At 38.0% G+C, this 26598-nt stretch overlaps 2 protein-coding genes and 1 non-coding gene across 3 annotated transcripts; 1 reads left to right on the top strand and 2 right to left on the bottom strand.

The window, feature by feature from the left end:
• The first annotated feature begins 7353 nt into the window (after positions 1-7353).
• On the top strand, positions 7354-10891 carry LOC149023952 (large ribosomal subunit protein uL16). Its single transcript, XM_089144379.1, has 4 exons — positions 7354-7443; positions 9206-9707; positions 10347-10428; positions 10592-10891. Exons 1-4 carry the CDS (start codon positions 7434-7436, stop codon positions 10655-10657), a joined length of 660 nt encoding a protein of 219 aa, XP_089000505.1. The 5' UTR covers positions 7354-7433; the 3' UTR covers positions 10658-10891.
• A 1074-nt stretch (positions 10892-11965) lies between these two features.
• Positions 11966-12036, bottom strand: TRNAG-GCC (transfer RNA glycine (anticodon GCC)). The gene has a single exon. It is a non-coding gene; the product is annotated as a tRNA-Gly (tRNA).
• A 351-nt stretch (positions 12037-12387) lies between these two features.
• Positions 12388-25125, bottom strand: LOC149023950 (ataxin-3 homolog). The gene is made up of 2 exons (XM_089144378.1): positions 24687-25125; positions 12388-13426 (listed from the first exon to the last, which is right to left on the bottom strand). The coding sequence occupies exons 1-2, from the start codon at positions 24936-24938 to the stop codon at positions 12857-12859; spliced, it is 822 nt and encodes a 273-aa protein (XP_089000504.1). The 5' UTR covers positions 24939-25125; the 3' UTR covers positions 12388-12856.
• Positions 25126-26598: the final 1473 nt, after the last annotated feature.

The following is a 26598-nucleotide window of genomic DNA, read 5'->3' as shown; positions in this document are numbered from 1 at the left end:
TAATTTTATCTTGGGCTATAGCCTTTGCTTCAGTTCTAGCAATGACGGGAGCTATCCAGCTTTGCTCCAAAGGCTTCTCAAAATGCTAAGCGATTTGTCTCCTTCTGCCATCAATGGGTGCTATAAGTGCACTCCATGCATCTGCAGGAGGCTTCATGACATACATCTCTGTCTCCCACTGACGGTGCCACATTCTCTTCATAAGAGTTGCTCTAGTCATACGGAACCTCTCCTGATTCAATAAACTCATGTGTATAATATAATGTAACATACAAAGAAAAGGAATGAGTTCTAACGAACTTAGTAAGGAAAACACATCTCACATACATATTGACAGTGTATCAAGGTAAGCACATGTATAAGAATGATATGCAAGTATATGGATGTAGCTAAAATCTAATTATGCAAGTCTCTAGATGGTATGCTTTAAGGTATAACACCAGCCCTCCTCTAGGTAGGTCTAGTCACTCTGATCCCTCACGGACTGGTTACCTCTGTTGGGATCTCGGATGAAGGGGATCAGTCCTCGTCAATCAACCATGGCTGGGGTTTAGGTCCACACTCTCTAACCACAACCATTAGAATGCGTACTGGCGCATGTCGGGGTTTTCTAATCCAATGCAAGGCATACAATAACATACTACGTGTAGTCCAGATACTTCTCCTATGGCACCAACCAACTTGGTTCAATATCCTTCTCTACCTAGGAATGAGAACCCTCACGGACTGGCTATCGCGATTGGACTCCATTCTCTAACCCTATGGTCTCTACATATGTTGGGGCAGATGCTCTCATGACCCCTCATGACTCCCGGCAGCTCCTTGGATGTCCATGAGCCCAAATCCTAACATATGTAACCCTACCATTACATGATCAACAATGGACCACTGAATCTCCGCACGGACTAGTTACCGCTGTAGGATGAAACAGAGTCACGTCACTATTATCACGGGTCATTCAGCTTCAATTCCCCTACTGAAAGGGTAGTCGCATGTATGGATATCTAGCCATGCAATCTAGACTCCTAAGGTATGTCATCCAGCAATCATGATAGTGTTGGCAACATAAGTAAGCATGCGTCTCATACCACAGCCTTCTGATATCCCAAGCAATGGATACCCAAATGGATACCCTTCTATCATAATTACATCACATCACCAACCACTATAACATAATCATTCATTCTATATCACAAAGTAATGCAATTCATATAAACATCATTTACAGCATACATTCGACTACTAATCATTGATTTATACAACTACAACAAGTTATAAGAGCAATGATACATGTAAGAATTAAACAATTCATCATAAAGCATATCATTGCAAGTAGAAAACTTATTAAAATGCAAGTAGACTTCACCCACAATAGTTTTAGAGAACCTCATAGATCACCTGAATATATAGTTGCAAAAATACGTTGAAGACATGAGTCAAATCAGAGCAAAGACCAACTTCAGAGAGCTACTATGACCCAATCAGTCGCTTGGGGTGGTTGGTTGGACAAGCGACCACCATAAGTGACCGCCCTTGTTCCAGATTGCTTCTAAGTTCAAAATTCCGACTTTTGGTCTCCCAATTTTATTCCAATTGCAGGAAGATTTAAATCCAAATTTCATCCTTAAGGAGCCTACAACACAAGCACGAAATAGAACTCAAGAATTCTAATAATTCAATATTCAAATCATCTCCTTCGATTAGATCTATCCTTTATTTGAATGCAAGGATTCGTTTTCGGACATGATCTAACCAAGATCACAGATGGGGAAGAGAATCATCACATAAAAACTCACAACCAATCTAGGAAGGATGAATCTACACTATCCTAAGAGATAAGGAAAGGATATAGAGAGTGTGAGATCACCCTAGCTTCGATTGATGCACTAAACTGTCAAAGGATTGAATCTTCTTTGCAAACCACGCTTCTCTCACCTTTTAGCATGTGTTCTTTGCCTCCTAACCATCCACAACAGCAATCCCGAATAAAATAATGAGTAACACGGTCGGGGTTTGCTATATATATGAGATTGGGGGCAAATTAGGGTAAAAATCCCGCAAGCATACCTGACAGTTGCTTGGGGCAGTTGATTGGCCAATCAACTGTCTTAAGCAACTGCCCCGTAGTACTTTTCAGTACTTGGGTGCTTTGCTCAATGGGTTGATCCCCAACTCAAACCGAACCCTATACAACATGTGGGGGAGTTCTTACCTTGATTCCGGACATCTTCAAACACACCTTGACTCCGATTGGTGATCCACTTTCCTAGTAAGTTAGGTTCTTCATTAGCAGAATCCAGATCCATGGACTCAGGATATGGATTATGGACTTCAATCCGGATACTCCACAACTTATTCAGGCTGGACCTTCGGGTTATCGAACCTACAATACGAATCCTGGGTTAGAATTAGGGGGGTTGTTACATGATCCATCTACCACATCCGTCATCGTCCGAGTTAGATCTCCTTCCAAACTGTGACATAACTCCCAACTCAGCATCATCTCCATCCACTTCCATTGCTTCAAACTACAATCCCATGGTCTCTACCTAGATGGCCCACAGTTGCCTTCTACTCGCACTCCAGGTTTTCAGACCTACTATATGGATTTTTGGGTTAGGATTGTGGGGGATTTCACAAGCCTCCTCTGGGAAGGTCCCATCACTTTGATCCCTCGCAGAATGTTACCTCTGTTAGAATCCTACAGTAAAAGGGGTTCAGTCACATCAAACCATAGTTGGGGATTCATCCACCACTCTCTCACTACACCATTGATAATGAGTATTAGTGCATGTCATGGATAAGCCTAGCTTAATGCAAGGTCATCTAACTCCATGTGGTCTGGATACCTTCCCTCATGCCTAGTGCCCTGTTGGTCCACGTATCGTTCACACCTAGGAATGTTATTTCTGAACAACCAACCCTCTATTGGATTAACATTCATAACCCTATGGTTGTCCACATATGCTTTGGTGGACGCTATATAGTCACACAACTTCAATACCATGCTAAATCGGTGGTAGCATACATATAGGGTAAGCTAGCCAATGCATCTAGACACCAAAAAATAAAGCACATAAATATCTAAATGAATGCAAAGGCGCTAGGGGCAATGGATCGCACCCACAACCTCAGATCAACATTCATGTAATGCATCACCACCCAGTTCCCAACATATCACATTCACAATTATAATTGAAATGAAATGAATATTGAATATCATAAACAAATGAAATCATATTACCTCCCATGCATGCATGTCCTATTATATCAGTCTTAAGAACACACACAACAATCATAATAGCATGAGATGGAATTTGAACCAAATATGTAATCACATAGTGATGTATCCTTCACCTATCAATGACAAAAATGTCTCCAAGAATCTAAGAAGATCCACAAAATCAAAGTGCTAACAAGCTACACAAACCCTAGAAAAATGTAGGTTGAATTAGGTTTAAGTTGGAGACAAAACCAGGCATCAACAAGACCAAAAAGCACACACCTAACTAGAGGCAGTTGGTCGAGGCTCTCCAGGACCAGTTGATTTCCCCTGGTCGACCACACCTTGGGCTATGAATCAAGTTGGCCTCTACAAACTCATTTCAAAACTCCAAGTTTTGGGGGCTTCAATGTGACAATATTTATGCCTTAGAAACACCCTCAAAATGCCAACAAAGTCTCAACACAAAAACCCCAAAATTGGTTAATAGAGTGTTGCTGCGGGCATCTCTTGAGATGATCAATCGATCTCAAATGGGAGAAAAAAATACCAATGACCACTTAATGGGTTGGTAGACATGCTAGAAAACCTCAACAAACATTCAATAGCATATAAGTCTTTCAACTACCAACATTCATCACCATCAATGCCAATAGCCATCTTATATCTCAAAAGAAAGATGAAAGAGGGTTTTCTTACCTCCACATGCGATCATCATTGCTATCTGTGCTTCAGCACACTCAAATCCCCAAGGATTTGATCCAGAACCAAGCTCCCCACTCTACTTGAGCTCTCAGCCTCCAACAATGATAAAAAAATTCATGTAAAAGGCAAAGAAATTATACAATAGAGTTTTAAAACTCAAAATTCTGAAAATGCCCGATTGCATCCAAGATACTGTCCTTATAACTTCTTTGTCTAAATGCGGTTTTTGTCAGGCTTTGGTCGGGTAACCCCCCTGAACATGGTTGACTCAATGACAACATTTAGCTTCGCATTGAGGGTCTTCCAACCACGATTTTTGTGCATGCCAAAATTGCTTTTATCTAGGTTGGCTTTCTCTCTCCTTCCAAAATCATTTTTGGCGACAGGGCCTCTCCTTTATTATCCATGTCCATGGGTTCAACTTTTGGACCCAGAGCCTTGACTCGGATGGCCACAACTATTTTGTACTTTCACTTCAGGTTCTTGGACTTGAAACAAAGGCTTATCGGGTGAGGATTCTAAGGGATTTCACAAATAGGGAATTGAGGTTAGGGCAACTCATGGTCTGGATTTCCATTTCTATTATAATTTATGTTTACGTTATAAGTTTTGTGAGCAAAGGAAGATGGAAGAGTGATGAGTAGTGTGAGTTGTCGAGTGCGATGTTACTTGTGGGGTTCCCAAAGCAAGGTCCGAGTCTGTGAAGGGCCATAAGTAACAAAAAACATACTATTTGTGGCATACCAAGGGACTTTCCAAAGCAAGGCCAAATTTTTTAGGGGCATCCAAAGTTCTAATAATAGAGTTGTTGGGGTGCTAACCCAAAGCAAGGGCATAATCTGTGAGGTTTAGTGTCCTCTAACTTAGAATAGCACGAAGAGTGGATGACCCATGCATGGCTAGGTAATTCACATGTCACGACTCTTCCCAACCGCAACAAAAGTGTTGGGTAACTTGTGATGGTTGCACGATGGGTTTTAGGGAGAGAGCGTTTAATCGAATTGTTGGACGGAACTACACAATTTACCATCATTAAAATTCCCTAAATAAATATAACTCATATGTGTTACTATCTTGGCGTATTGTCTTTGATTATATGCTATGATTTGAATGTAGGGTATGGCAGCACATCGATGATCCAAAGGGAGTCTTGTGTCAAGTAGTGTCAGGTCACACATAAGAACTTAGCTCATCTAGGAGGGGTGTGATAGAGGCAATAGGCCAAGGAGATCTTAGCTTTGAACCTTTGTCCTTTCATACTTTACTCCCCCTTGCACCAAGGAGATCTTAGCTTTGAACCTTTGTCCTTTCATACTTTACTCCCCCCTTGCACCAAGGAGATCTTAGCTTTGAACCTTTGTCCTTTCATACTTTACTCCCTCCCCCGCACCTATGAGCCTCTAGTCAAAAGATAAATTTATTGGATTGTCCATCAATCCGGCAAAAAAATTTGATATATCTCAGTCGAGCAATTTGAGTTGAAACTTGCATTTGTTAGATCATTATTCTACAAAATTTAACACCCGACCTACATAATCGTAGAAGAATATAACTACTGTTCAGTGATACATACCATTTTACTAGAAACAAGAATGATACATACTAATTGGGTTCAATACTTCAATCTCACTGTTTATTTGTAAACCAATCAATCCTACTGTTTTTTTTTTTTGGGTTAAAGGACCAACCAATTCCAATGTCATCTAGTTTTAAAAGTGGAGGGTGTGTTTTGTGTCTTTGCTATAGTTTCCCATGGAAATGGAGGGTGTTCGTTAGCCATGTAAAAAAATTTAATATTTTTTTATTATCGTCAAATCAATTATAACGACTAGGAACCCCAAGGAGAAGGGAGAAAGTGTAGAATGATGGAGTCTCAAATTAATGACCTCATTAGACTTACTGCCTCTACATAAGAGATTACCAAATTGATTTCTCATTCCATGCATGGTTTCAAATACCACTTGAACAGGGGCGGACCCAGAATGCAATATTCGGGGGGAGGGGGGCAAAAAATGAAAGCCAAATAACCTTCCCCCTTTTTTTTTTTGGTAATGACAAATAACCTTCCCGTTGGGGAAGCATTAATGTTTTTTTAGCACACATATTGTGTAAGTCCTTATAAGATTTATTTGTAGTCTCACCTCTAAATTATTTTATTATATTAAAGAATAGACTCACATATTTTGTGAAGCCCACACATACTTGAAAAAAAATGGTAAATTATTGATAATGATATTTTTTTCAACAAAATATAAGTAAAATTAAAACAACAATATAAAAAATATATATTCACAAGATTTCAATCCTAAAATGTTAGATGTAAGCCAAAATTTTCTTTGGTAGGAGATGTAAACCACAATTTTTTTTTATGAAAGGAATGCATACCAATGGTAGTTAGTTACCTACTAACTATGGACATTTTATTCACAATACAAAATCAAATAACAAAAATTGCATAAGAAATAAATAAACATAGAATATAAAATCAAAAAAAAAAAAAAAAAAAAGAGAACGATAAATAAATTGAGAAAGAGAAAGAGCACCTAATTGTGGAGGAGATTTTTTTCAAATTTTCTTAACCTACGCTTATAGCTTATAGAAAGGGAAAAGAATAAATACGAAAAAAAAGATGAGAGAGGAGATAGGAGATAGAAATTGGAAGAGATTAAATAGGAATTGAAGAGTTACTCTCTAACTAGGAATGACATTTTGGGTTTTGGCAAAAAAAAAAAAAAAAAAGACATTTTGATTTTTGAATACCTAATAAGATTTTTTTTTCAAAAATTTCTTTTAATCCACGATTATAGAAATAGAATAGAATAAATAGGTAGAAAAAATGAGAGAAAAGAGAGAGGAGAATAAATAAGGATTGAAAAATTAGTTTTTAATTAGAAATGACATTTATATTCATTATTTTTACTTTAAAATTTGTTCTCAATATTGAGGGTTAAATAGTGACATTTCACTAATAAGAAGAGAAAAAAACTGAAAAAATTAACAAACTTAAGGCAATTCTTAAAAAAAAATTTTTAAAAATCTGGAGGTCATGGCCCCCTCGGCCCCTTAAGGTCCGCCCCTGCACTCGAACCGGTTCCATTTGTTAACAAAAACAATTCATATAAATTTTCGTTTTGGTTAGGGCTCTGTCTAAAATTGACTTCCCAATCGACAAAAAAAAAAGAAAAAAAGAGAAGGATTGTTACGCACGAAACATGTCGGCACAGTCCCATGCGTGAGTCAAGGAATCTGTAACGGTAGATTCCAATCGAAGGGTACTGATCAGTGGTCAATATAAAAAAACCGAAATCATTTAGTAACATATCGAATCATTTAGTAACATATCGATTTCGGCCGATCAGCGTGACGCACGCCCACATGTAAATATGTAACAAGAACCATACAGTTTTTCGCCGAAGAGAGTCTATAAATACCTTTCATCTAGGGTTTAGCTTTCTTTTCCATTCATAAACGTCAAGGAAACCCTAGAGCAGCTGAAGATTTCGCCATGGGGAGAAGTAAGATTTTCTTTTGCCTTAGCTTCTTCTTCTCTATGTTAATTCTTCTTCTTTCTATTTGTCTCCTTGGTGAGCATGCGATGAGATGCGAGGCCTTTGTTGATTTATACAGTCATAGACGTATAGATTGATTTTTTCTTTCGCTCATGGCTTGATGTGTTTCAACTTTTATTGATTTAACAAACTGTTGCTCAATAGGAGGGTTAATGGCCGAGATCTGTATGCTTTATGAATTTTTGGACGCATAGTTTCATTAAAGGTTTTATCTTTCTTTTTCCTACTGTATCTGTTGTTTTTTGGTTTAATCTAGCAAAAGGATTTATTTGTTTGTTTGGTTTGTTTCGTTTTGTCAAATGGGGCTTGATGGCTTATCAGTTACATACATGGTTTTCTGGGTAAAACCTCCCCCAGCCCCTCTCAGATAGGAGCTCTGTAAGATATTTGGTCGGATGGGGTTGGAACTCTCCATTTAATAAGATTCTTTTCTGCAAATAGTTAGTGAGGTTGTGTAATAGCGACAAAGGTGGTTTTCTAATGCAGAGAAAAGGAAAATTAGAATGAATTTTTTTGCGGCTGATTTCCGTGATAACATTTGTTCAAGTCGGCATTATTACGTTTAATATTTGATTTATGACGCACATGGCCTTCAATATGCGTCCTCCTGTTCTGGCATGGTAGGTGTTTTATTTGGCTGCGGGATTCATAAAATGGCGAGATATTCATGCAAAGTCTTATAATTTAATTACATGAGTTTGTAATGATGGTGTTGATGAGTTGGTCCAATTGTTCACGAGTCTAATATTCCAGAATGTGATGATGGTGAGGTTTCAGAGTTAGAAGTAACACCTTAGTAGGAAATAGGTTGCAGTTCATGTTATGGGGGATACTGCATATTCAAGTTTATCAAGCTTTAAATTATTCCTCTAAAAGAATGTGACAAGATGGACAAATGATTGACTTGCTAGTTGAATGGTGCATACTTTACTATGTGTAAGCTGCTAACTTTTAGCTGTTGAAATGAGTTCAATATATTTTCTTAGGTGAATATCAATTCATGTACTTCCAAATTGTATCTGCAGGCAAAATGGGGGCAAAGTTAGTTTATCAATAAAATACTTCTGCATGAGTATGTGCCTAGTTTAATCAGCAGATATGGTGAAATATAGTTGCTGTCTGTGGACAGAATTGATTGAACTACTTGCAAGGGTTTATAACCTAGTTTGGAACAAGAATATTTATTAATTTCAGTTTGTAGCAGAAGCTATTCAAGAAAAAGAAGAATTTATTTACTCTGTCAAGGAAATAGTTATCTCAACTACTGAACCCCTCATCCATCTATTCGTTCATTATCATTTCTGGAGATCCACTCTAGATGTTTTTATATCCAGATTGGTGGCTTGCCTAAAAATGTAACTTGTACGATTTATCTTGATCGATGCGCATATGATGTGTCTGGTTAATCAATGACATGGGACAATGCTATAAGTTATATCATTATTTCAATCATTTTATCAATGTACAAAATTTATTCAGCAGTTATCAAATCTTCATCTAAAATTTGTTTGCTGCTCATTTCTGTCAATATTATGATTAATCTAAACTAGGATCCAATGCTCTCTATTCCTCTTGCTTCTGTTGTTTGATATGGCCATTCGAGTAGTGATATTCTTAGAGCAGCATCTTTGCCAACTTGTCATATAAGTCCATTTCTTTATGAGTATCATTTGATGTGTGGTTGACAAACTTGCTGTTGCAAACACAGGACCTGCAAGGTGCTATCGACAAATCAAGAACAAGCCTTATCCAAAATCACGGTATTGCCGTGGTGTTCCTGATCCTAAGATTAGGATTTATGATGTCGGTATGAAGAAGAAAGGAGTGGATGAATTCCCTTTCTGTGTCCATTTGGTGAGTTGGGAGAAGGAGAATGTCTCAAGTGAGGCTCTTGAGGCTGCTCGGATTGCTTGCAATAAATATATGACAAAATTTGCAGGCAAGGATGCTTTCCATTTGAGGGTTAGGGTCCATCCTTTCCATGTTCTGAGGATCAACAAGATGCTTTCATGTGCTGGAGCTGATAGGCTCCAGACTGGTATGAGGGGTGCCTTTGGTAAGCCACAAGGAACTTGTGCACGAGTTAGCATTGGTCAGGTTCTCCTATCTGTCCGCTGCAAGGATAGCAACAGCACTCATGCGCAAGAGGCCCTTCGCCGTGCCAAGTTCAAGTTCCCTGGTCGCCAAAAGATTATTGTCAGCAGGAAGTGGTATGTCTATTTTGTGTTTCTTCTTGCATATTATTTGAATTTAACAAGGATCTTGAAGTCCAGACTGGTCATGCATTGTCCATGCAATGGTGGGAAGGTTATTACACATTGAGTTATACTTCTTCAATATATTCTGGTGCCCCCAGCATTAGTTTACATTCCTCCATGTATTTGGGTGCTTTTGATTCTTGATGGTATATACTACATCTAGTTCCCTATATTGCTTCCGTGAATTCAGTTAATATAAAAAATCCTGATGAAATACTATATACCTGTTTGTTTGGGTGTGAAGTTTAAAATTTTCGCTTGTGTAAAAACATTTAGTTTGGTGAGAAGTTCTATTCAATGATAAAACGAACATTGGTAAATTCTTGGACAAAATTGATTTTACAGAACATGAAATTTCTTTACGTAAAGTTTTACAAGGAGCCTCTAGGAATTTTACAAGAATTGCCAGTTTGCAACTGAAGCATTTATGTAAATATGGAAGGATAATCCTTTCAAAGTTGAGTCCAGCCCTATAATTATATACTGGTGCTGACTAAAGTTCATTTGATCTAGTTGATTGATAACTTTCGATAAGCCATTCCTCGCTGACAATTTTTTTTCACTGACCCTGTTTACTCCATATTTTTTCAGGGGATTTACCAAGTACAATCGTACTGATTATCTGAAGTGGAAGTCAGAGAACAGAATCATGCCTGATGGTGTCAATGCCAAGGTCTGTATTATACTTGTTTGCTTGGTTATTCCTTGTTTTAATATTAATTGATTATTTTGTTCCACATTTTTGTGGTGTTATAATGTATTCCAATCAAGAAAATTCTTGAATTCACTTGTAAATTGAAGAATGCTTACAGAGTTTTCCTTGGAATGTGATGCAGCTGCTTGGTTGCCATGGACCTTTGGCACGACGCAATCCTGGGAGAGCATTTTTGGATGCTGTTTGAGATATTTTCCTTGTTTTTTAAGTTCAGTGGGACATCCAAATCAGAACTTCGTTCAGTTTATTCGTTTTTCTGTTGGGTTTTTAGGTTGTTGCAGTGTATCTTTGTGGGTTACACAAAGTCTGAATCATGATGTAGTAGAAATTTCTTGAGATTTTGTTTTTCAATGCAATTATAAAACTTGGTATAATTATTAATGCATGATTCCTGGAAAGGCTTCAATTTGGATTCGAGGGATACACATTGTTCGATGTTTCTTTACAATTCAGTTTATGTTCTTGGTTATAGGGATATGCCATCGCAGGGTACAAATACTGCATTCTGCTCCTCTACTCCATTAGGTCTTGTGCAGTTGATTCTGTTAAATCTCTGGAATATGCCATTCCGGTGGTTGTCGATCTGTATCTGTAACAATTTTTATGAATAACCATGCAGTAATTGCTGGTTTTTTTCTTCCTGGGTTAGAAAGTAGTTGGATTTTCCTTCTAAATGTTATAGTTGAGGGACTGAACTTCTATTGTTTCTCTGCTGAAGGTTCGAAAAATGCACGGAGGTTGAGATGCCATCTCAATTTTTTTTCTTCCAGATTACACACTTTAGAATACTCAGGTACCTGGATGGTTTGTCCCCAACAGACTAAAGCCAGTCAGTCCCAAGAGTTCCTGAGTAAGGTTCAGTACTAGATAATAAGGCCAAGGTTCAATTTGCTTGCAGCAGCAGCAGCAGCTCCACAGTTTTCTTAGTTGAAAAACTGAATCTGAACTCACGAGGTTCGCCATCTGCCTCTTATGTTGCCTTTTGCCGGCAATCCTGCAATCACAATAACATTATCAGAATTAGGCGACAGTTTAACCTAATTCACCTGATTCAACCAAAACATTATGGCATGCAGTAACTTATTGGGGTCAGGAGGCGAGCTCCCAAACACAGTTGAATTACACACATTCCAAAGATAGTAACAAGATGTTGAAAAACATGAAACAAGTTGGGATGCCTTCTCAATTGAGGGAAAGAAGATGAATGACGAAACATAGGACAACACATGTTTGATCTACTAGTGTCGCTGATACTCAATGGATGACCCTAAATTTGCAGAGGTAAAATTTATGCGAAGGGAGGTAATCACTGCTGCAAAAGGAGGCACGGCACCTATACAACCATTGCGATGCATTCTAAAAGCTCAGGGTTGTGTTCGATGGAAGTTACAACATAGAATAGCTAACTTCCCATAGATCTTAATGGGTTCAGAACTTTGATTTAAGTCTTCAACTCCATTTATTGATAAAATAGCATTGAAAAAAGGAAAAAACATGCACCAGCCGGGAATCGAACCCGGGTCTGTACCGTGGCAGGGTACTATTCTACCACTAGACCACTGGTGCTCCATGTTAACAACCGGAACCAAATTTAACTTAATTCAATAACATTTACAACTTCCAAATTGACATTTTTGTACGTAAATATCTAGAATTTTTTTGTATCAATTCTTTTTTTCTGTTTTTTTCTGTTTATTTTTGGTCAAAAATAAAAAATAATTTGGTAGCTTTTGTTCAAAATAGATCCAGGAAAAGAATGTCAAGAATGGAGAGATTCAAGGTTTTTCAGTAGGAAATCCAAATCGAATAAGACATTGAGTGAAGAGAAAGAAGATTCAGCTTGCTTAGTTCCATTTTTATCCTATAAATCCAGAGAGGAGAAGCTACTATGCAGTCATGTAAGACGAGAAGCTAGGGAGGGAGAAGAGAGATGAGAGAGAAGAAAAAGAAGTTAGAAAGAAACCTGTGATGCGAGAATGCCTTCAACAGAGAACTGAAGGCTTGTCTAAGAATGAAATTCATTATGAAGTTCTGTGCAGGAGGAATCATTTAGCCGTAAAAATTGTTGACTTTTCTGGTAAATGCGAATGCTTTCGTATAATTTTCGATCAGTAATATTTGTTTAACCAGTTCTCTATGCCAAAACAAATAGAACCATAATGAAACAAGGAAAAGGGACCGAGTCCCAGACATTTTAAGGACTACAAATCTTTTAAATTTGGAGGACCAGCCAGAATCTGTTCACCCAAAAGGGAAAAAAGAAGACAAATTGAGAGTAATAGGAATAAACAGCCCCTCCCTCTCTTCTTCTGACTAGATAGGCATAGATCAGAGTTGGATCAACTAGTGGACTCTCTCAGTCAAAAATTCCATTTTCTGCAGCTTCTCATCTGTTATGTTGATTTTCATCTTCGGTAGTTGCTGTCCCAGCACTTGCCAGATTGGGATCCACCAAACTGGCAGCAATGGCAGCTTTAAAATCCTCATCTTCCATGTCATACAAAGCTTCTTCCTCTTCCCTGAATTGCAGATCAGGACCCAAGTTTTGTTGGGACAAGTTGGTTCTTTGATGATCAGGTTGTGTTGCATTGCAAGATTTAGTGATCCTCTGGGCTTCTTCAGGTGAAAGCCACTGTCCAAAACCAACGGAAGCTTCGGACAATGAGATTGGACACTCCTTAGGGAAGTTGCCCCTCACCAGGAAAATGCTCCAACCAGAACCTTTTAGAGAGTCAAGATAAGCAGAAAGATAGAACTTAGAGAGGTGCTCGGGAGCAGCTTTGAGACTGTCAAAGTTATACCAATCTCCATTCACTTTCCTGATGCAAAACCAATGATCCTGCAGGTGACAGATGAATGCAATTTCTAGCTCTGGGTCGATTTGGGCAGGCTCAGCTACAGGACAATCGAGAGGGATGACTTGCAGGTCCCACACTTCCAAAGCCTTCTGTAGAACCTGGAAACAAAAAACATCCTAATTAAGTTTGGAGGAAAACAAAAGGTGGAAAAAAAACTGGACAGTAATTTAATTTAATTTAGCCGGAAGGCAGGTTATCTGCAGAATACAACAACAAAACAACAAATTAAGCCTCATCCCCACTCAATTTATCCATCTAAATACTAGCTTACCACCATCCTAGCAACTTACACAATTGCTTACATCCACTTTAACATAACAAGGACAATACTCAAGTATAAAGGAAAAGAGAAAAATGCATATCGTCCTTGGTCACGTATACTGCCAATGTTTAATAGTCTATGTTCTGTATAATTTAATAAGTGGACATCAACGTGATTAATAGGAGAAAGGCACATTAACAATTTAACATCTCTCTCATTCGCAAAAACGGGATCCCAATTTCTCGTTATCTTAGTTTAAATTGTTGAACAGATGCTGACTTATTTTAGTCAATTTAATATCATAAACAACAACAACCACCACCACCAATAAGCCTTTCTCCCAGCTAAATGGTGTCAGGTACATAGATTCTTGCCTTACAATCAGCTCTGTTTGAGGCCATACTAAATAAAAGGCCTAATCTATGACCACTTCTCTTAAGGTTATCTTAGGTTTGCCCTTAATTCTTCTACTTCCTTCAATCTAGATGAAACCACTTCTCCATATAGGGGCATTTAAGGGCCTCCGCTGAACATGGCCATGCCATCTCAATCAACTTTCTTGCAATTCATCATTTACAATAGCTACTCCAAAACCAGGTCTAATATGATCATTCCTTAGCTTATCCTTCCTAGTTTTGCCACTCATCCATCTTAGCATCGTCATTTCTATTACACTCTATATGATGCTTCTTAATAGTCCAACACTTTGCGCTGTATATCATAGTTGGTCGTACAATAGTCCTATAACATTTTTCTTTGAGCTATAAAGAAATACGTCGATCACACAAGACCATAGACGTACCTCTCCACTCCATCCACCCTATTTTAATTCTTTGGGAAACATCATCCTCTATATCTCTTTGTGTGTGTGTGTGTTTATTTTTTATTTTTATTTTTAATAATTAATTAATTTACTTATTATTATTATTGTTTTTTTTTTATTTTTTTATCTATGATTGAGAAAAGGTACTTAAAATAATTGCTTTGAGGAATCTCCTTTTTGCCATGTTTCACCACCTCATCGTCTGTCCGATCATGACCAAAGTTACACACTAGATATCCCGTCTTCAATCTACTCAGTTTAAAGCCTTTTAATCCTAAAGCTGCTCTCCATGATTCTAACTTGGGCCTACCTAATTGTATGTCATCTATCAAAATAATATCATCACCAAAAGACATACATCAAAGAACCTCATCTTGAATGTCTTCGGTTAGAGCATCCATTCTAAGTGCAAATAAAATGGGCTTAAAGCTGATCCTCGACGTAGCCGAAAGTAATTGGGAAGTCACCATCTTATCCCCTCCACCGTTCTTATGCTTGTTACTAAACCCTCATACATTATTTATAAGTGTCCACATATTTACTTGCAACATTTCTTTTCTCTTGTACTTGCTAAATTAACACTCTAAAGACTTTATCATAAGTGTTTTTGAGGTCAACAAAATCCATACGAAGATTTTCCTATATTCTCTATACCGTTCCATAAGTCTCCGAAGGTAAATAACTTCCATTGTAGATCTTCCCGACATAAAATTTGGTTATCCATAATAGTGGTTTCTCCATTACCAAAATAAAAATAAAAATAGTGGTTTCTCCATTACCAAAATAAAAATAAAAATAGTGGTTTCTCGTCTCAGACAGGTTTCAATTACTCTCCCATTATTTCACAGTATGACTGATCCGTTTTATGCCTCTATAGTTACAATTTTGAATATCTCCTTTATTTTTGTAAATTGGGACCATAATGTTTCTCCTTTATTCATCTGGTATTTATCTTGTGCTCATAATCTTATTAAACAACTTGGTCAGCCAAACTAGCCCATAGGTTCCTAACCTCTTCCACAGTTCCACAATTCTTTTGGGATTTCATCAGGACCTTGTGCCTTGCCTACTGTCATTCTACTTAAAGCTTCTTTTACTTTAGACGTCGAAATTCTCTATACGTATGTTTGAAAATGGATGCAATAGCGAATGGTGTAATTGACCGCATAGTTTATTTAGTGTGTTAGAGAAATAGACTTCCCAACTCTTCTTGATGTCCTCATCACGTACCAGTACTTTACCATCTTGACTTTTAATAAGTACAATATGGTCTAGATCTCTACTCTTGCTATCCCTTATTTTAGCTACCTTATAAATAGTTTTCCCCTTTTCTTTGCGCCTAGCTTATTATATAAATCTTCATGTTTCTTCTCCCTTGCTTTGCCACAATTACCTTATTATATAAATCTACATACTTCTTCTCCTTTGCTTTGCCACAATTTTCTTAGTTTCATTTCTTGCCAACTTATACCTTTGCAAATCCTTTGGATCTTTAGTCCTTTGCTATATCTTGAAGCTAGGTTTCTTATTCTTAATTATTGCTTGAACCTTGTCATCCCACCACAAAGTCTCCCTATAGGAATGGTGCTCTCCTTTTGATTCACCTATATGACATCTTTAACCACCTTCCTCATGCACATAGCCATCTTATTCCACATTGTGTTAGTGTCCCCCTTAAATTCCCACATCCTTATCTGACTACTTCATTAGGTGAAAGATTTCAAGTAATTTGCTTTTTAAGTTTCACCACCTTATCCTAGAATGGATAAATTCACATCTTTTATGAGTTTGTGGAGTGAAACATACATCTAAGACCAGTAATCTATGCTAAGCGGTTAAGCTTTCCCTTGCTCTCACCTTATAATCCTCACACAACAATCTATCCAACCTTCTACTTAGGAAGAAATCTACTTGGATTCTACAATGTCCACTTTTGAAGGTAACTAAATGTTCCTCTCTTTTTGAGTGTTTATGATAGATAAATCAAAAGCAACTATAAAATCTAAAGTTGAGATCCCTTCCTCCAAAACAATATCCTTTATGTACACTTTCAGAGCCTCTTTGATCTTTCCCAATACGTTCATTTAGATCACACCCCCTATGATTATCTTTTCTCCCTGATAAATTCCTTGTATTAATCCATCCATGTTTTCCTAAAATTGTAACTATAGACTTTCATCCAATCCTACTTGAGGTGCTTACACTAATTATACCATAAAGATTTTTTTTTGATGTATTAGTTATTACAAATATTGCCTGGAATTGTACTCAGCTTTTGTTGCTTTGTTGGCGTGTATGTATATATCCACCATATTTAGGGACTTAACTGGTTTATTAACTCATATGAAGGTTTGTCAAGGTGCATTGTGACTAAGTGGTAATGATTTTGTGTCTAGAAACAGCCTCTTTGTGAAAGCAAGGGCAAGACTGCATACATTAAGACCCTTCCATGACCTCCCTAGTAACGGGAGCCTCAAGCACTTGGTTAACTTTTTATCTGATCTCAAATTACACATACTTGTGTTCTGTTCTTGCCAGTTTGGTTGAATTGGTAGGAACACGATTGTGTAGCCAAACCCTTTTAGTCACATGAGGTTTTCTTAAGTTAAGGCAACTATCCTCCCTGCCGAAGAATTCAACAGCCTCTACTTCACATGCTGAGGACATCTCAAACATTATAAAACAAGGAAGAATAAAACTCAGAACCAAGCCTAGTCCTCACAATTCCCGGTTTGGATAGAAATATCATTTTATATATCAAAATAAATGAAATATGTTACTAAATTTTTGGTTTTTACCGATGTTTTACTGTAATAAAATCAACATTTTTAAGATTTGAGGAAAAATCCTAACATCTAAAAGTTGAAAATTGTACCCACCAACAAAAATCCAGTTTTTGTCTTGAAATATAGGGTTAAGTTTTTATCCATTTGGAATCTTATTTTTTAAAATTATTTTAATTGGATCAAAATACATGGTATTTGCTTCGTTATGAATTATATGAAGTAAACAACATAAAGTATATTATTTCAATTACTTAAACGATCTTAGGCATGAGTAAGTGTCGGCCGTAGTTTCAAGCCAGGTTTCCTCAAGTTTTGATTGGGATAAGTGAATTTACACCACTGTCCAGGTAGAAACTTGTGAAATATGGACTGTTAAGAGTCAAAACATGCAAATTTTCTAAGTGACAGCCCATCTCGTCTAGGAGTCTTGTGAAAATGAGATTTAGTTCCCTTTAGGCAGAGGGAGGGTGCCCTTCAAGGTACTTTGAGGGAGCAAATAACTCTATGTGCTCAACATCTTCAGATGCATCCATGGGATCATCCACAAACAGAAAAATAGCACAAGGGACAGAAATAATCAGTTTAGGTTCTGTACCAAACCAACTCTTAGAAATATGACCAGTCTGGATCTAAGTGAAACTAGTATGGTAATAATCAATTACTGTAAGTTTTGTCTGCTTCCAATGGTCAGGTTGAAAGATATGGAGGTGGACTAGAAACTCAAGGTTTATTGGTGAAATATGGTGAACATAGATATAATGATGGTCTGAATGAATGAGGAAAGTGAGATTAAAGGGGAAAAAGGAGGATTCAATTAACTAAACTTTCAGTTAGACACCTGGTTTGATAGAAGGAGCAGCAACAACCTTCTAACAAGAGAACAAAGGAGCAGGCTAGGTGGATTAACTCTTGATGGAAAGGCTCCTTAAGAATTAGGTGTTTAGCTTTCAACTGCAAGGTCCTCACCCTTATTATCACTCAAGCAAGAGACAATGGAATAAACTCAAAGCAAAGCTTCATTAATCAGTTTCTAAAAATTTGCGTATGTATTTATAGAGTGCTAATACTTGCTCTCCAAGTTACATGGAATATAGAAACTACTAGCCTTTGCTGAGGTAGCTATTAATCTCATCAATAACAAAAATAGAAACTAACAAAAGTAAGAATTAAAAACTAGGCTTTATCAATCAGCCACATGTTTAATACTAAAATAGAAACTAATTTTTAGAAACTTAGGAAACTAAAGTAATAACTAAATAAAATCTTTTCAATCTTCTAAAGCTGCAGATGCAAGTGGGTCCCATCAAAACTTCTAATAACACTCTCATCAAGATCCAAAGACAGGGCTGAGACACTGTTCATGTTACTGTTCACGTGAACAGTGTTTTGGTTCTTCTAGAAGCCAAACTTTGCAACCAATTAGTCCACTGGCCCAAGGGTTGGCTCAAAAGTGAACCAGCCCTATTCTTCCTAAATCTTCAGTTATATTTCTTGCCAAACAGCTTGGCCTGCATGACCAGTCTGGATCTTTGTTTCTTCTTCCCTACAGCAGCAGTAGAATCCCTCCCCTGTTAGGTCCCTAATCCCCACCCCCTGGCCTTCCCTTTCCTTCCTAATTGGATTGCAAGTCACTCCTCTCCCCATCGGCCCATCCCTACCCCTAATTCCATCTAAAGCCTAAACCCTACACTTCAAAAAATTCTGCACTTCATCTTCTTCATTAAAATTTCTGCAATTCATCTTCAACCTCTAGACCTAAACCCTAGTTCAACCTAAACACTCACACCACACTTTAAAACCATTAGAACTAAATCTGAAATTACAAAACCACCACAAAAGCCCCCTTCTTACCCTAACCAAAACACTAAAATGCTTTTATTAAACCCCACTTGTTAAAATCAGATCAGGAATCAGCATCACAGCAAGGTTTCCAGTTCTAAAACCCTCTCCTCTCTTACCCTAGACCTGGCTGAACCTTCCTAGATCCCTATCAAACCCTTGAGAACCCTAAAACCCACCAGAAACATCCTAGAATATCAGTTCTCTTTGTTGGAAGATTCTGAGCATCCCTTAATTCTAGGGAAAACAACATACAACCCTAACCCTAAAATTGGGTTTACATCATTTGGTAGGTTTTTGGAAAATAGGGTTTTCAAAAACAAATATAGAAAAGGAGAAAGAAGGGGGATGGAGGTGGAGATGGATGGGTCTCCTTACCAATTGATGGTCTACTCTTTTTCAACCTGTATGGCAGATAACATTTGAAAGTTGATCCCATTGCCAAATTCAAGGGTTGGATATAACTCACCAACTCCAACCAAACAGATCGTGTCCCAAACACCAGAAACATGCCAACATGGAAGTGACTCATTGAGCTTCTGTCTAGATGTTACTCACTAGACAAGATCTCACAATGGAGAAGAAGGTAGCAGCACCAGTTGTACTCAGCAAAAATGAAGGGTCTCTAGTGAAATCAAGCTGAGGTTCCTCTACAGCTGCAGGTTCAGCCTGCCTCCAGATTAGTCCATCACCTTCTCAACACAGAACAAGGCCTCTTATTCCAAGTAATCGGCAGCCAGCACACACCCATCCCTCCTTTTTATCTCTTTTATTTTCTACTTGGATCCCAACCCCATTCAAGCCCTTCTCCATACCCATACCCATCCATTCATATCTGAACATCCCAGCATCATCACAGATCCATCAGCTAAGATACATATCAGCCCCGGATCCCCATTCCACCCCTTTGTCCCATCCAAATCCCTACTGATGTCCTAATTCCCAAAACCCAAACTCTAAGTCCAAAGTTTGAAAGGACATAATCCAGCAGCCATTCATCAAAGTTTTCCTAAACTTAGAGGGCTTATTCTAGGTTATTAACCCTACCCTCAATCCTTGTTTTAACACCAACAGAACACTCTGACAGCTTATTCATCTCAATATCTTGGGTAATTGGTCCTCATTCAATTAAGGCTACACCAATCCAACTCCAAGATTATCCTAAGGAAAATAAGCCCAAATGATCTGCAACCGTTACATCACCAAAAAAAGGCTTCTTTTAATAGAAATAAGCATAGGGTTGAGTTCGGGTTGGGCCTTGGCACAATGGTCAGTGTACAACAGTTGTAGACTGATGTCAAGGCATCGAAACAGCCTCTTAGCAAACAATGCTGCGTAGGAAATTGCCCCCCCCCCCAAAAAAAAAAAAAAAAAAAAAAAAAACTCTGCTTGTGCAGAAGCCTTTGACACTGGGTTCACCCTTTTTTCAAGGATAGGGTTGAGTTAATACCTGCTGGGTTTAATTCCACGAGTTTCCTATGTAATAGACCACCTTTATTGGTAATTAGGTTGCAATAGGGAATTAATTATTTATGTTTCCACACCTGGTACTTATTATATGTTTTGAACTGAACTGGTTTGGCTGGCCTGAACCATGGTTTCAATTCAAGACTTCTACTTAAGAATATTCTCTTTTTGGCCAAGGGAATACTCATTGTGAGTTTTAATTCATTCTCTTTTGAGTCTATTTCGAATTTCTTATTTTTCAACCTATTCCTTCTTTTATATGCAAGGCTTCTTCTTTTTGTTTTTATTTTTTATGTGTTCAAATCAAGGTGCACTATCTCGCTGAGATATCGCCTTTCGCTGGTTACCGAAACCAGCAAATCGGCGAAATCTCGCCAAGATTTTGCCGATTTATATGAAAATTTTCGTTTAGAAATGAAAAGACCTCAATACCTCATTAATGGGTTTACACTCTACAGCTCCACATAAGGCTAGAATTTGCTTCAAATTTCAACATCATCCCTCTTCATTTAATGCTCTTCATTTAATGCTCCACCATCCCCCTTCATTTAATCTCTACCACGTGGTCGTCCTATCTGTTTGTTTTCCTTTTTTTTTTTTCATATATATTTTAAAAACAACGCATTTGGCTTTGATTCTTGCCATTCTTCTACAACTAAACCAGCAGAAGTAGAAAAGCCGGTTGCTGCGGCAGCTCCGGCAGAGGTTGAGACCCCTGCAACAACTGTAGAGGAAACACCAAAAGCAGGTCGTCGCAGAGAAGGTAGAGGCAGCAGAGGAGAAACCCGCAGAGGAAGTCGACACCACAGTAGCAGAAGCACTCGAGGAGCCAAAGGCAGAGGACCCTGCTGCAGTAGAACAGGCAGCGGCTGTTGAAGAAGAAGCCGCACCACCTGCTGCCGCAGCTGAGGAAAAGGTAGAGGAACCCACGACCACCACCGTTGAAGAACCAAAAGCTGAGGTAGCCAAGACAGAAACCAAAGCCGAAAAAGACACCAAGGTTGAAGAAGAGAAGGCTGTTGCTGCTCAGCAGAAACAGATTAATTTGCTTTGATATAGTGTTGGGGTTTGTTTGATTTACTGGTTATCGGCAACGTTTGTGGCGATATTTGCTGTATTTCACTAGTTTGCTAGGATATCGCCAGAAAATCGGCGATTTCCGGCAATTTTTGGAAAATCTCGCTTTCGCCTGCCATTTCGGTTCGCTGTCAACCGAGATGACCGAAATTCGGCGATAAAATGTTCCATGGTTGAAATCTAATTGGTGAATAGGATTATTATTTTGAGCATTGCTTAGCCTTGTGAGAGTTATTCAGCTTTCCCATCGCCTCCATCAAATTCTTTAACCTTCCTCAACCTGTCCTACTCAATTCCTCGAAGATCTCCTACAAGTTCAATACCAAGATTTATTCATGATTCTCCAATCAGCAGAGCTGCTACAAGAGAACCCAAATCAACAAGTGAGTCTTATACAACCAACCATCTCTGCCAAGCAGAATCCAAATTCAAGAAGTGAATCATATACACCCATTTACCCCCCCCCCACCCGTCAAAAAAAAAGAAGATATTTTAAATCGCATACCAAAACAATATTCTCCCAAACCTCAAAAACACTCAACCAATTCGTCCCAAACATCTCTTGAATTTTTTCCCAAATTCCCAAAACCTTCTCACACCTACCCAACTATCGCAACCCTAACTTCCCATTTATCCTCAGAAAACTTCTCAAGACCCAAATCCCTATATCATCAATCAATCATCCAAACATCAAAAAATCTTCAGCAATAGCCTTCCCAACTCTCACTTGTCCTATCCCAACCATTCAAACCTTAGCTCTTATCAACTTTACCTTTAGTTTTGACCAAAGAACCCTAATTTGACATATTTGAGCTTATCGATACACCCAAATCCTGAATATTGGCTCCTTGTTGGTCTCTTCCCAACCTAGGACCACATCATCAAGTAGCCAAGAAAATGCAGTAGTTACCATGAGGATCAACTCTCCCATGTTGATGATGGTTCCAAGCATAGCATACACCCCCCACAGAGCTTCAGATGCACAATACAAGTGATAGACTTGTAAGCAGCTCGAAGGAGCAGCAAGAGTTCAAAACCTGAGCAGGCATCCAATAAATGAGGTAGGCCATCATGAGGCAGCTCCCTCCAATAGAGGGAAGGAATGTCCATCTGAAAAATCAAGGAATGGGCAACCTCCAATAATTGCCAATTCTTGTCTAACAGTGATGCTATTTCAAGCTGTGATGTCCATATAGTCTGTTTGGTGAATGATTCCATTTTTGCCAAATATTTTTCAAATGCTCTAATAACATATTCTCTTTCATTATCTGACCTAAGAATTTCGATATTGGCATCCAACGCCAGAAAACACCACTCTTTTGATGTAAAAATAAGTCCATGCGATCCAAGGGTGGTAATCCATAAAAGTAACAAATCGTCGGTATCCAATAATAGAAATAAAACTAGTAGGGGCCCACACATCAAAATGAATTAAATAAAAAGGTTCTAAACTAATATCTTGAGGAGGATACACAAATTGGATTTTGCTTTGCTATAAAAGAGCATCATAAAAGAAAAGGCCAGGCTTACATTTTCTACATAAAAAATGTTGGAAGAGATGCCAATACTAGTTTGATAGTAACAGGATAAGTTTGTACTTTAAATCAGGAAATGTATCACACAAACATCATATTGAACTATGTCCTGTGAAGTGCATGCAACTCAATTACATGCTGTTTGAACTCCAATCCAACATCCATTATAGAAAGTTCAATATTCACCATAAAAAAATCAATGTGTGTTAATCAACTTAATTTTTTCCTTCTTTTGTGTAAGGATTTTATCTGATGGAACAATGGGTGTCATTTGGAATGATATGGGAATATATTCATATCTGTTTGATTGTTATAGTTGCTCTGAGATTAATACTCAGGTATATTTACCAGTTTTAGGTACGGAGGTTCAAAGGAGAAGAAATAAAAGAGTGACAAAAAGAATTGGAATAGAGTGAAAGAAATGAATGGTTATGTCAAGCGTATTATGTGATAGATTTATTCACACAAAAGGAAAAATTTTATAAAACAGCTATATGACCAACAATTACGAATGGAGCTAAATGTTAGATACGGATAAATAACATATAAACCAAAAATAGTGTGGTTGAAATAATGATGTTGAGATGGAAAAGTGGTAAAAGTAGACAAAATAAAAAAAAGGATATGCTACGAGCAATTCGTTTTAGGGGCGTGGATATTAGCCAACAGAGGCCTGTGCATGCTCCAAGTATGAAGAGGAGCTAACAGAGCCGGGGGTTAAGTCTAAAATGGCTCTAAGATAAGCAGTAAGGAAATAAATAAATAGCTTAGGTCTTAAGGCAATACATGTACGGTTTTGAATAGAGTTGACTGAAAGGAAGTATCATTGTAGCTGGCTACACTTTGTTGGGATAAAGATGAGTTTAATTAAATTGACTACAGTTGCTACATTATTAAATTGACTAAAGTTGCTACATTATGAAATTCAAGATTCCTCCTGAAAGCATACCTCACACAACCAGATTAGGCACACTACCCCTACATTATCCTTCATATTTCATTCTAGCAAAACGACCCCTGCAACTCAAATTCATGCAACGCAGATGGGTTCAAAAGTATCAACAAACTTAAGAACTTGATTAATAGTTTATACTTTATAGCCAGGATGATCATATTTCTTCTATAGCTTTTGAAATGCTAATTTCGGTTACTCTGACCGTTTAAATAATGAATAGCAAGAATTTCAGAATATTTTTCAAACAAAAATTATAAAATCGTCCAGATCAAATAAAATAAATTTGAACAAGTTCGTTGTAGACACATCCGCCGCCCCTGGCTGACATGTAAAAGACAAAGTTCCTTTCTGTCTTTGAAGGATAACCAATTTACCTAATGGCCCAAACTCAAGTCCGATAGCCCGCTGCCCAGAAAAATTCCTTGAGAAATGAATTTCAAGTGCAGACACTAAAACCATCGTCATAATCAACTATTAAATTTATATTAAAACTTGTTGCAACCCTAAAACAAGTTGGAAGATAAATTTTATAGTGAGGACGGAGAAACATTCCTTACCCAATCCCTAAAATTTCAAACAAACGAGACATATGGAGTTACACAACAAAAGCAAACCTGGATGCTGAAGTCGCCATCCATGGAAACATTGTGAGACTCCTCTGAATCGAATCGAAGGAAATCGTCAGAGACAGCACCACCTTCAAGCATCATCTGCCGTTCCTTACGATCGAGATCGGAGGCGAGAGCTGCCAAATCAAACTCGGAGAAGAAGGGACCCTGCAACACCGTGTTGACACAATGTACAGCGCAAAGCTTCGATTCCTGAACTTCATGATATAATAATCCACCATTGCTCAGACCTTCCATTGCTCCTCCGTGCTTCAATCGATGAATCAATTGAATAAAGTAACGGAAAGATATTTGTCATGCCGATTGTAGTCTTTGTTACGAGTCTTCCTTACAGCAATACAGGAGAAAGGATTGACATGTAACAGCGAACACGATCGAAACCGAGAAAGCACGTGTGAAAAATAAAAGAACGCGTGGAACAGAAATGAAGAACATCGGTAGGGATACATTATTTATTTTTCTTATATATATATATTTTTTTTGGGGTCAATTGGTAGGGATACATTATCATTTCTTCCACCACTAATATTCACTGGGGGACAAAATTTCGAACAACAAACGGGTGGGCCGAACGAAATTCGCTGCTGTTCTACTTTCTACTCCCTTTACACGGTTGCGGAAACGATCAGCTTCACAGTTCGTACCCAAAAAAAAAAAGATCAGCTTCACAGTTAACAAAATGGAATCCGAAAAAAAAAATATATATGTACATATATGTACATATATATTTTTTTATTTACTTTTTTTTTTGGTAAGCTGAAATTATATTTTAAAGACTTATACACATGTGATAAGTGAAAAATAATAATCAGCCAGGTTGAACCGTGGTTGGTTGGATAGCTCTAGTCGGGACAGGTTCCAAGGGTTAACCCGTTGGTGACTTGCATACTAAGGAACTCGACGGTTAAGGAAATAGACGTGATCCCGTCGAATTTGGCACGCAGCGATCGTGTTGATAAGAAAAAAAATATAAAATTAAAAATAACCGGGTCGAACTGCAGTCGGCTTACCTTTTGGTCGGGACCAATTCAAGAATCAAATCAAGGGGTATTGCAAGCGTGGAGGAACTTGAACGGTTATAGAAGGAGACATGATCCATTTATACTCGGGGTAGGCAAGCGTGTTCTATATGGAAACCATAGCCAACTCACATTTAAGGGAGAAAAACCCAATGATCAGACGACTACCAGCAAAAGTGATGAATGATCAGACGACAAAAATAAGAGGTAAATCCTATATAAAGCTAAGCACAACGTGAGAAGAAGGTATTTGAATTGTTTCCCTCTATTATTGTTTTTCAATTAAGCTCTGCAACTAGCTATAGCTCTGTGGTGGTTCACTAATTGACTTAACCTTCGGAAGTGGCATCTCGACCGCTGAGTTGGCACACATCTGACAATTGTTTTGCAAGAACTCGAGAGTGGAACAATTTTTGGACGCATCATTTTGCGCCATCTATGGGAAATGGTTCAAAAAGTCATGGTAGACACTAGATCAACACTCTAGAGAAATCAAAACTAGGGTCATCCACTTCCTTTGGGTGAAAATCTTGCTCCTCCAGAGGGGAATCCGTCTCGCGAGGACGATCAACACGAGGAGGAAGAAGTGATTGGAGGTGGGCGTTTGAATGACCAAACTGGGGAGATCCAAATGATCTTAATCATTCAAAAGTAGATGAATCAAATGCATGTTCAGTTCCTTGAAATGCAGGCCTTGCTTCGAACGATGGCTAAACAATTGGGGGCTCCAAGGAACCCAAACCCTTAAGCTGCTTTTGTTTGCAAAGGTGGGGTGGGAAAAAAAAACATGTGGGTCCCATGTGTAGTGGGGTGAGGGAGAAGGAAAGGAAAGGAAAGGGTTTGTGAAAAAGTGATAGTGGTGGGTTCCATTTTTTTAC

This window comes from Hakea prostrata, chromosome 2, assembly GCF_041222555.1.
Source record: "Hakea prostrata isolate BN-2017 chromosome 2, UWA_Hpros_2, whole genome shotgun sequence".
Taxonomy (NCBI): Eukaryota; Viridiplantae; Streptophyta; class Magnoliopsida; order Proteales; family Proteaceae; genus Hakea; species Hakea prostrata.
Note: the sequence above shows the minus strand (reverse complement) of the source record. Positions and strands in the feature narration are given on the sequence as shown.